At 37.1% G+C, this 12,427-nt stretch overlaps 1 protein-coding gene across 2 annotated transcripts in view; it reads right to left on the minus strand.

Moving 5' to 3' along the window:
* Nucleotides 1–11,155, minus strand: part of LOC143284325 (ceramide phosphoethanolamine synthase-like) — a 28,487-nt gene extending 17,332 nt beyond the window's left edge. The window contains exons 1-4 of one of the 2 annotated variants that reach the window (XM_076591032.1): nucleotides 10,750–11,155; nucleotides 9,118–9,564; nucleotides 6,516–6,796; nucleotides 5,161–5,328 (exon numbers count right to left, since the gene is read on the minus strand). In XM_076591032.1, the coding sequence (XP_076447147.1) occupies nucleotides 5,161–5,328; nucleotides 6,516–6,796; nucleotides 9,118–9,281 (613 nt within the window). In that variant the 5' untranslated portion in view covers nucleotides 9,282–9,564; nucleotides 10,750–11,155. The remainder of the gene's footprint in view (nucleotides 1–5,160; nucleotides 5,329–6,515; nucleotides 6,797–9,117; nucleotides 9,565–10,749) is intronic. The other variant, XM_076591033.1, reaches the window with a different exon arrangement.
* Nucleotides 11,156–12,427: the final 1,272 nt, after the last annotated feature.

Here is a 12,427-nt window from a genome sequence, read left to right on the forward strand (position 1 = left end):
TATTTATTTTAGATATATATATATATATATATATATATATATATATATATATATATATGTATGTATATGATTGCAGCTAAAGCAGTTTTAAGTTATTCCCTCCCTTTCATTGGATATCACAATCATTATTCCTCATTTAATATTCTTCTTTTTTTTCTTCTTTTTTTTAGAACTTCTCAAAAGAAGGGAAAAAAAGCGACAAGAACAATCACAGATCACTGCATTATTGTTGAAGAACAAACTGATCAACAATATTAGATACCACAGCATATCACATATGCAGACAAGAAAAGAAGAAAAAAAAGAGAATTAGAACAACAACACAAAAACAAGTAACAGGTGAATGCTTACAGAAACATTATAACAACACAATAAGGTCCAACACAGGGTAACAAATTCCAGCTACCTACCTCTAAAAAGTCTGTCAAAACGTGATCTCCCATTCCTTCTCCCTAAAGGACAGGCAGTGAAAACCCCTTTGATGCTATTGTCATAACAAATTTGTCAGTCATAACAATGACCCTAGTTCTTGACACAAGTATTGATCATTAGTAAGCATGATAATAGTTTGCTCTATTTCTTTCTCTATTGTAATGATGAACCCAATGTCTTGATCAAGTCTTGATCATTAGTTATCACAGCTTAATCTATTTCTTGATCAATTGTTGCTTCATACCTCTCCTTCTACTCCTCCCTCCACACTCTCTGTCACATGAATATGAAACCCATTCCAAAAAAAACCCTTGAAATCGCATGAACTTTTAGGTCACTCAGAGACAGAATGTAAAATGACACAATAAAGAATTTGCTTGTTCTTTGGGGACTGCTAACCATTATAACCAATCAAAATTGTTGTAAACATGATATCCAAGACACCCATGTGCACTGGCAACTAAACAACAAACTCCACACTACCGGCTTACAGTGAATGAGCAAGGAGTCGTATCCATGGAGAGAAGGTAAACAAATCACCATAGACACAACACACAAACTCGAATGAGATGGCAACCAAACACTACAGCTGCACACCCAAAGACAATCACTGGCCTACATCAGAAAACATCTAACCTCAACGAAATTAAACATTGTTGACAGAAAAAAGCTTCACCCCAGAAACGATAGAGAAAAATAAATGAAACTAAAAAACGAACAGATAGATCTAGAAGAACAGGCAAAGGATAATGATGGAATAAGAAACTTCCCCAGGAAAATAAAACGACGGAGTACTTAGTTTCTGGCACCTGGAAGATTGTGAGCTAAGAGCCAACAATTACTAACACTCAGGAAAAGAAAAATTAGGCTTAAAGATTAAAGTACATACACTTGAAACAAGGAAGGTAAAGGGTACATTCACACACAAAAGACTATAATTGTATTAACCAAGTCCTAACCCCTCAACTTGTTTGTATATGTTAGTACATCTGTTGTCCAAATGGATGGAAAAAAAACAAAGAAAATACAGAGTAGGAAATGTAGCTACAAGTGAAGTGTCACCGAACGTGTGGTTAGGATCGAAGGAGGAAAGGAGAAAATACAGAGTAGGAAATGTAGCTACAAGTGAAGTGTCACCGAACATGTGGTTAGGATCGAAGGAGCAAAGGAGAAAACAACAAAAAAAGAAAAAAAAAAAGAGACATTTCTTCAAAAGAGTGGTTCCAAGTTCCAGAATCAAAGTTCTAAGTACTAGTTCTGGGCTTATGTTCCAACTTTCCAGGTTCCAGTGTCAGCTATCTGGACTCCCATTACCAAATGAAATCTACAGCATCAAGCTTCAAACCTACGGGGAAGAACGCCAAACACTGTGTCCACAATGCGTAGAACTGAACCAGGAAGGACTCAACAAAGCTAAGTACACCTACTATTCTGAAGAAGATCTTCTGTCAGACCAAAAATACTATAGAGATATTCTTCTTTCCCCTTACAGTAGTGATACTTTTGTTTTCTTCTTTTTCTTATTTTTTCCACAAATAAATTCCATACCGTACTAAAATGTAAAAATCTGTGTTGCCCTGGTGTGTACGAGGTGGCTGAGGAATGATTCCTTAACCGGTGTGACAGTCTCAAACACCCTCTCCATCTAATGATTTATCTTTTTCGTTTTTTCAATTGAACTTTCCTTTTCTTCCCTTTCTCTCCTTTTCTTCTTTTGTTTGTTGGTTTTTTGTTGTTGTTTTTTCTCTCTGTCTCATCTCCTGCGTCCTCTCCTCTGTGGCATTACATGACCACACCCACGACTGTTCTGTCAATCTGAGGTACTGCAGTCAGCACAGTTATCGATTAATGCATGTCAGTCAGGCCATGTGGCAGGCAGGCCATCCTGCTTGGATCATATTTCATTGAAACTCCCTTTCATTCACTTCAGTGTCACATGTCACGCAACATCTGCTTATAAACAAATAAAACCAAAAAACAACAGAACAAAGAAAAAAAAGAGAAAGAAAGAGAGAGACGGAGAGAAATTTGGCCTTGACCTTTAGCTTGACCCATGTAAAAATCCAATGTGCTTGATACATGTCAGTTGTTATTTTCTAGGATACTGAATGCTACAGGAATGAAACACATCAACAAATGACAATTCTAAAAGTAAAAATGACTATAAAAAAAAAAAGTATATCAAGGAAATAAACAAATAAAGATAAAGTAAAACTAAATAATTGTGCTTTCCATCCAAGATAAACACTGCTAAAAACAGGCCCAAAACAATCTCCACATACAACAGGAAATTTTATTTATTAATTTTATTAAGACTTCTTGTCATAGCGCATACCAATCAATCATATCGTTTCAATTCAGCTCATAAGAGCTGAGCTTTTGTTCAACCAGAGATCAGAAAAAAACTACAGTTCTCACAAGGACTGAACAGAAATGACAGAAACAGCCAATCATGGTGTAAAATGTAAACTAACCTCAAATGGGTAAATCAAGCCATAATAAAGTATGTAATATGCCAAGCAGCGATATTTTTTCTTTGAAAGAGAGAAATCTATTGAGGGGGGGAGGGCAAGGGGGGAGGAAAGATGGCAGAGAGGAAGGTATCCAAAAAAAAGAGTTTTTACTTGTTTGAATGGATGTTTGCCAAATGAAGAATTGAAATTCTAATAAATGAACCATTACACACACACACACACACACACACACACATATATATATATATATATATATATATACAGAGAGAGAGAGAGAGAGAGAGAGAGATGCTATATAGATAGATAGATGGATAGATAGATAGATAGGTAGATAGATAGATAGATATTAATGACACTGTTTAGTGTAAAAATGATTCATGTCAATTCTTAAAAGGGATACTTTGTTGTTTTTCACTTTGATTAATACACAGTTATCAGTATAAACTTCTCATACAATAAAGTCCAGGAAATAAAGAGGTAACTAAAAAAAATTAGTAAAAATAAAAATAAAATCAAGCGCAAAAACCGTGAGATACTGAAAATAATCTGTGTTTTGTTGCTGTTGTTGTTGTTTTGTTTTTGTTTTTTATTCAAGGAATGTGATAATTTTGAATCTAGGACTATTTGCAATCATTTAAATTGCAGAAAACTGTTCACAAATTTCACAGTGGAGACCCACATATCAGTTGTGGGCATATCATATGAAAGTCTGCCACTGTGTACCACCTCCAAGGATCAACCTCCAACCAGAAAACAAAGAAAAACAGCTGGAAATGACATGTCTGTTGTCAGCTTATACATCTGTAAAGGAAAATAAAACATTTCTCTGATGTCCATGGCAATGCCCTCATCCTCTAACTAGTGGGCCTAAGACTTTTTGCCTGCACCATTCCTCTCCTACTCCCCCTTCCCGAACCATTGCACATGCATTCTCTGCCCCGTCTAACTATCACTGTCACTGGGCTTGAAACGACACCTGCATTCTCAACACTGCTGTCTGTACTGATCAGCTGATTCATGGTCTGCTTCAACAACTAAGCTTGACTCAACTAGCGTCAAATTATTTTGCTGTCAGTTCCATCAATTTTGCAGTCATCACCTTCATACAGTGAAATTTTCCTGCTGCTATGTTTGTCAACGCTTCTGACGCCTTTTTTAAAAATATGATGTGAAAGCCCCTTTCTACGTGCCTAAGCCTTTCATCTGGTCCAGTGAATAGATCATTACTGAAAAAGGGGCACGTGGTCCAGTTAGTTAATCACTATAGAGAAGAAAGGGGCCTTCCTCCTGACATACATGCTCATTTACATAGTATTTTTACACTACAGACATATTAAGCTAATGATTCAGTGTCTCTTTATGATCACTAAACCAAACTCAGTTAAATGAAAAATCAGAATACATGTATGCAGTCAGTGGCTGGTGCATATGGCACTGTGTCGTCTGATGGCTTCGTTTAAGACACTGAATGTGTGCGTGTGTGTGTGTGTGTGTGTGTGTGTGTGTTGTGTATGTGTGTGTGTGTGTGTGTGCATGCTTGCATGTTAAGAGTCACAGAAATGGAATTATACTAAACTTTTAAAAGTCACATAAATGGAATTTTATACCAGTCATGAACAAAATGTGATTGATATGTTAAGGAGAAACCCTGAACACTTTCCTCTGGTGATTTAGCTTTCAGCTTTGATTCAGTCTATAGATAACTGCCTTTGCAATCAATCAATCAGATGTGACTGTCATGCAATGATCTTTGGAAGGAAATCGAATCCAGCTGGACTATGACATAAATGTCATGCACAAAGTCAAGCAGCAAATTGCAATGTTATATGAAGGTACTCAATTTAGCATTCTGATCAATACAAAAATCAAACTTGCAAGGTGCATCCATTTCAGTACATACTTTTCAAGGTTTATTGAACAGAATATCATGAAACCAAGAATAAAAAAACCAACAACATAAACTGAGCAAGCGGAACATTGAGTTACATACACATATCAGTTCACGTGTGAAAACTACAAATATTAGCATGAAGAAGGACCAAGAAAAAAAAAGACAACAAAAAAGAATATGAGAATAAAAAGTATAAAAAAAGAAAAAAGAAAAACAGGAAAAGAAAACTCGTGCTCCATGACCTGCATGCAAATGAAATGAAAAAACAAAACAAAAAATCAATCGACTAAGTTACATACATTCGTCCAAGACACAGCACTTAGACAACTCCCAAGTTAAAGGCATGTGGTCATGAATCCTTACCAATGGCCCCAGCCTCGCTGCTCTTCCAAGGCAGCTGGCTCTGCTTGGCTGGGTCGAAGCGCTTGAAGAGGTAATAGAGAACGCCAAACATGAGGAACACTCCTCCCAACAGGTCGGAGAAGATGTCCACATAGTACCCCATTGTTGAGCGGGCTGACTGGAAGACACCTGTGGTGACCAAAGAGATACCACTTACACACAATTACGGAAATGTGTACACATGGAAGACTTATGTTTGTATGTCAAACCTTCATATTCGTATTGTGAACAAATCTACTGTGATGTTGATAGTGCAACACCCTTCTTTCCCTCTCTCCCAACCATCCCACCATGTCCGTGTGAGTGTTTTGATTTAATGATGGAATGAATGTCTTCACTGAATGAATGTCTTCACTTTTTGAAATAAGTAAAGCAAAATGTTTGACACAAGAAATCATCACGCTAGACCAACACAGAAGGGTAAAGGGCCTTTCATTATTGGGACGGATGAAAATAAAAAAGTCGCCTTTTTTGTTTTGTTTTTTGGGATCAAACATACCGGTAGAAGCAACCCAACAGCCACTGTCAGCAACATCACACCTAATTCTCTCCCCCATCCCCATTTTTTCCCCGAATTTGCATAGATCTAAGGAATGGCCTCTGGGACTATTCAAAAGGCCTTGCATATATACATACAATTCCAAAATGGAACAAAGCTTACAAAAGCAAGAAAACAAATGTACAACGCTGATGTAATTTCATCAGTATGCATGGCAGTCAAGCTCAACTGACAGATATGCTATTACTTTTCTGTTTTTAGTTTTTAATGAACGCATTTATGCTTTTCTGTGTAGGTCTCACATCCCTGCATTTTATCTTTTTTTTAACATCAAACAGCATCTTTAGTGGCAGGGTCAATGATGTGACTGATGATTTTCTTCATTTGAAACATCTGGTGTATCAAACTCAAAGCCATCCTTAGTGGGGAACAATGCGAAAACTAAACTGCCTCTTTATTCTGCCTAAGTTCTCAACACAGAAGCCATGGCGGCTTTTTGCAATGCCCCTCTACTTGACATCAAACTGCATGAACAACAGTGACACTGACAGTGACTTTTTTTCTTTTTTTTAAAGTTTGAAACTGCAATTGCAACTGTTTTGCAGGAGATTGTGAGAAACAGTCTACAAAAGACCTAACCTCACTAATTTTGCAAAAAAATCATTAAAAGAAAAGACTGCCTTGCTAATACATCAATGGACCATATAATATTTGTAAGCATACATCAATGACCAACCACTTACTCTAATTTTTAACCCTAGGCCTCCCTCCCCCACACCATCCATCTTACACCGAACTAAAGCCTTTTAAAATCCACCTTTTGTATTGGAATGACTGCGGTAAACCACCCCATCCAACGAATCCAGCCAACTCCGGAACTCGAACAGCAGAACTCCCATTCGACGCGTCTGCAGATCCTCAGAAGACACCAAACGGAAGCACACCATGGCAAGAAAAAGGTGGAAGAAGGAGATCATGTTGGGTGAGATGAAGTAAAACACGGTGCTGAAATGCGTGAAGGCATCAAAGTACTCTGCTGAAGGACCTATGATGTATTGGGTGGTGTGGTCGCAGATCAGGGCTTTCACTGACAGATGTCTGAAAAGGCAACAACAAAAAATAATGAAAACAAAAACAAATCTAAACAGGACAACAGAGGATCTTGGAAATCAATAATCCTGCAATTTTACAGAAATAGTATTTTTTAAGAACAGGTAACTAACAGTAGTAATAAAGCATTTTTTTTTTCATATCAGATTATTAACAACATTGTACAATGTAACTTTAAGAAACATTTGCATAATTCCATGAAAACATGTCATTTGCATACCAATACTTTTTCATTTGTAGCAAACCTGATTAGCCCAACAAAGTGCTCTTGAAACTGATCATTAACACCAAGATTTTTTTTCTGCATATATCTGCCCAATGCCTGTGATGCTATCATAAATAAGACTTCTTCTCAGAGACTGAAAAATGACAGAAGAATAAGATCATGAAAACTTATTCTGTTTTTCATTCCGAAGTTTCATTCTGTCATTTTCAGTAACAATCTGTCTATCCATCTAATCCAATTATCCATCTATAAACAGATCTATGCATGCACATATAGATCTCATAATCATTGAGATAGATATAGTGGATGAAAATTGCACTTGCTCCCCCCCCCCCCCTCCCCCCTTAAAAAAAAAAAAAAAAAAAAAAAATCCTATATTCAAATAAGCCAATTTCAGAATTTGTCAGCTATTTTCTGTGTATGCATGTCTGTGTGTTGAGCACAGTGCATTTTATGTGTGTGTGAGAGTGTTTGTGTGTGTGTGGAGTGGGAGTATGTATTTTTTTATACAATGTATGAATGTATTGTAATGTATTGTAACATGTTTAAGTTAAAATATGCAGTGTGTTTAATATAAGGATGGGAATGGGAATGCAGTGGGGATGCATGTGTGTCTGTGTGTGTGTGCAGGTGTGGGGGGTGGGGTTCTGTCTGCCTGACTCAGTGACAGAAAACATTCTGACGTCCAGCTGATAACTGATGGCGAGAATCTCAGTAACACACCCTGAGGGGCAAGATTAGTTTATTTTATTTTCCTTTCAATTCAAGTGATGAATATAGTATCAGTAATAAAGTGAGACATAAAATCAGCTGTGTGGCTTCAACGTCAGCTGGACCCTGTCACCATTACCACCACCTCAACCACTGCCTTATCCTACTGACCTTGTTTCACTGAGGTACAATCTTCAAGGATGAATAGTAATACTAATAGTTACAGCATTTTATCGGTCAACAGCTGTTAGTGCAGATAAGTACCAAAATCAGCTCAAAGTCCAAAATCCTCACCAACCATGAGATCTGGGAAATACAGCATGAAAAAGAGAACATGCACAATGTACAATGCATCAACCATGAAGCTGCACCACTGTTGTTTTTTTCTATATCTTTTTTTTAAAGTTCTGTTAGAAAATATGATAATTCATTAATTCAATACCACTAACACTTGTAACGAAGATCAGTCTGAAATTAAGTACAGCTCCCTTAAAATAACAGAACAATGTATAAATATGCACTTTTTCACGATAAGACTTTTTTCAAAAAGACACAAGACCATACTAAAATAAATAATATGAACATATAATCTGATCAAACATGAACTTTCTCTTCTTTACATATATGTATACTTTTGACTTGTAAGTTTGACATACTTTTGATTTAAGTAACTGTTTGTTATCAAAAATGCATCAGTCATTAAGTGTGTACGAGTTCAAAGTTTTTCAGCTTAAAAGTTGTCAAGTGTGTATACATGTGTGTGTGTGTGTGTGTGTCTGTGTGTGTGTCTGTGTGTCTGTGTGTGTGTGTGTGTGTGTGTGTGTGTGTGTGTGTGTCTGTGTCTGTGTGTGTGCACGTTTTGTCAGGAGGAAGGTGGCAGAATGGTTAAGATGTTCATTTGCCAATACAGATTACGTGAGGGTCTGGGTTTGATTCCCACTGGAAAATTGAAGTGTGCATCCAGTCATTCAGATGAGACGATAAACCGAGGTCTCGATAAACTTAGGATATGCTGCTGGTTAGACATCTGCCTAGCAAATGGGGCGTAGCGTATATAAGGATTTTTCTGACTGCAGTGAAGGCTCCTGAGAAACTGAAACTTGTATAAATCATTAAATGTGTGTGTTCGTATTTGTATTTAAATTAGTGTGTGTGTGTGTGTGTGTGTGTGTGTGTGTGTGTGTGTGTGTTGTGCATACATGAGTGGATTAAATGCTTGTGGGTATGGTATATACATGTATACACACAAGCCACATGTATGCATAAGATTAAGAATGTGTTTCAGAGCTTGTTTTCGAACATTACTCCTCAATAAGTAGAAGTTTTTTTCTTTTAAATCAAAGTACAGTAAAATGTAAACAAAAACACATACTTGAATGGAGAAAAGAGTTCGTTTGGATCTCCACCTCTGGAGGACTGCACAAGATCTGTTCCCATGAATGTCTTCAGCATCACGCAATCCATCACAAAGTAATATGTGAGCAGAACAACAGCAGCAAACTTTAAGCAGGTTGCTTCGTCTCGGAAGAATGGCATGGTGGCTGGCTATAACGCTCTATACAATGTGGGAGTGAAGCCTGACGGACAGAAATGTTTTCAATTTCAAAGTATTTTTGGCAGACCCGATATCACAGGTTCTTGGAAACTAATTAGGAGTGAACAGTGTGTATTGATGTTCTTGTTGTTTGATGGAAAGGACTTCAATATCAAATGATTTTATACAGTAACCAGCATTCTGTCTTGCAGCTGCACAGTTGTGGTCCATGAATTTCATGCAACAGACAGTACTGTCACTTTCACTGCAAGCACTTGATGCCACCTGCAACATAAGTTGACAGTAAATTAATACACTTTGAAAAAATCTGAGTGATACTGATTAGCAAAAATTAGGAAAAACCAAATTATATTTAAAGTGTTTACTTTAGTCATGACTTTAACCATCTCTTACAGCTACATATGTACAAACAAGCATAGATATATGTCTGCATGTGATACACTTCCAAGATAATATATATATATATATATATATATATATATATATACATAAAAGTAAGGGATAAAAAGATGATTGTTTCTGCTAACAATATATCTGAGGCATTAAGTGATTAACGCAGATCCACCCATCATAAAACAGTATCATGACACAACAGTGGTATTGTGCCATTTGCGAACATGCAACATTTTCTCTTACTTTATCCATTGTATACTTTGGTTTAAAAATGATTAACAGTAGAAATAGAATGCTCAATGACTCATTTATTATACTGGGCTTTGCAATATATATTTGTAGAGCTCTTTTATGTATTTTATTGACACAGCAGTTGCTAAAGTGGACACAATACTGGGACTTACCCCAGGTTTAAAGTAATTAATTCTAAATTAAAATCAATCTAATTATGAAGAATCTCCATCTCAAATTAATCAACAAGATGAAAAAATAATTCAGTAAAGTCATCATGTGGTTTTGTCAAACTCTGTAACTAGTGTAAGTACTGCAAAAACTGTAGAAATGTTATCATACATTTATTAATCATACATAAGCAAAGATTGCTAGCTGGCTGCTTTCATCTTCTTGTGGTACCCAAAAACATGCATTTTGAAACATTACAATTTACTTTCCATCAAATAAGACTGTGCAAGTTTTAACTAGTCTTGATTCCTATGATACTTTGATAGTATGAGCATTTAAGTTAACTCACAACTTCATGATTTTTTTTTTTTTGCAGGAAACTGTCTGGCTAAAGTCAATTGTCAGGCGTTTGCAAATAATGTCTGAAACTTGTCCTGGCTAGACATGTACGCATTGGATTAATCATGGTGATAATGTACACAAGTGCGTATACATGTATACATGTCTACGTTTTCCTCGTGATCTATCCGCCTAATCTGTATTGAAAATCAGTGTCTACCACATCGGCTGCAGAGCGCTACAAACATTCTTTTTTTTTTCTTTTCTTTTTTTAATTGAAATCACCAGTGACTGCAACTGATAAACAAATATTACCAAGTAAAAACTGGTCTTCGACAGCTGCTTCCAGAATGAACAATACTGACAAAAATGTTGCTGGTCATAAGCTTCACAGAGTCCACAAGTCCTCAAAATCCTGCTTGTACTCGGTCGTACTGCAATGCAATATTGGCTAACTTTGGTCCCAGAAGCTTTGTCAGCTTGAGTTGTCAACACATGTGTGACAAAGCAAAACAATTCGTTTGTATGGTAAAAGAATCCACCTTCGACAGTTCTGGAGATTTTATTCGCAAACTTACGAGTCCGTTCAGTGTGATGCTCCCGCTAAGAGGTTTGGTGTTTTGTCAGCTCTCGTAAGGAAACATAAGGTTGATGAAAATGATATAGGACCACTGTCACACTGCCAAATAATGCAACACCGGGGAGTCGGACGATTCCGTGACACTTCCACCTTTTCTTTTTTTTCTCTTTTTTTTTTCCCTCGTGACCTTTACCTTTGCAGTGCGGTCAGCGATCCCAGATGCCCCAACCAACAATAATAATAAAACAAAAATCATATGAGCTTTGCTGTTCTATTCCAGTATGAATTATTGTTTGTGCTCATTGTTTCTTTTACATGCTCTTTTTTGTGGTCCCTCTTTGTATGAGTGGTATCACGGATGTTTTGATGTCGTTTGTTTTTTGTTTAGTTGTTTTTTTGTTTTTGTTTTTATTAATATCTGCATAGCAGACGGCTCTTAGGTTCGGCAACGTCCGGAAACGGTCGGATTCTTCACCTCAATTCATGCCACATGGGCGTCGTTTCCATGCCTCCGGGGTTGTTTATGATGATATTATACATGCACGTACCAGTCGGAAGCTAAGTCAAGATACTCAGCCTTGAAAAGGGAATAAGCCCTTTGACTATTGTCATGTTTTGTTTGTTTGTTTTTTTTGTTGTTTTTTTTTTTAACAAAATATGCTTCACCACTATGTGGCAAATAGAAGTTAAGAAAAGTTTGGGGAGGAGGGGTATGGGGATGGGGGCTGGAGGGTGGGGGTGGGGGGGTATTAGTGTGTGGGGGTGGTGAGGGATGTGTGTGTTTCATGGCAGGAGGATAAGCATCTGAGACACACACACACACTGATATAAAACTGAATATCTGTACCATTCATTTATTACTCATTTGGTGAAAAGAAGTGCTGTACAGTCAGTATATGCAGTTGTTAGTGTTGCTTGTTTGGGTTTTTTGGAGGGTGGGGAGAGTGTTCTTCCCCCTCCCCCCTCCCCTGTTTTTCAATCTAAGTTCAAAGTGCTCACTTCCATGTAATATTACTCACTTGTGTGTTGTAAATCATTTTTCAACATTCCTTAAGGTGTTTTTTTTTTCTTATTGAGGAATCACCAGGACACAACATTCCATTCTAATACTGACTGCAGAAACATAATTCACACAGTATAATTTATACAGTTTTGTTTTAAACTGTAGATCTGCCCCACAAATTTGTTTGCCTAAGTATTTGTTTCTGCCGCATTTCACATGCCCTCTTGAATGTATTACTCTCATGTCCATCATCTGCAAGGTAAACTTGGAACCAGGCACCTATTGTAGGGGATCCTACACACTGCTGACGAGTTGTGCTGGGGCATGTGTTCACTGGTGCCCATATTGTGATTCATCATGTGCAGCAAGTCACATTCTATGCCAATGGGTATCTTTTGTGTGTGCACGTA

The sequence above is a fragment of the Babylonia areolata genome, chromosome 7, assembly GCF_041734735.1.
Source record: "Babylonia areolata isolate BAREFJ2019XMU chromosome 7, ASM4173473v1, whole genome shotgun sequence".
Lineage (NCBI taxonomy): Eukaryota > Metazoa > Mollusca > Gastropoda > Neogastropoda > Buccinidae > Babylonia > Babylonia areolata.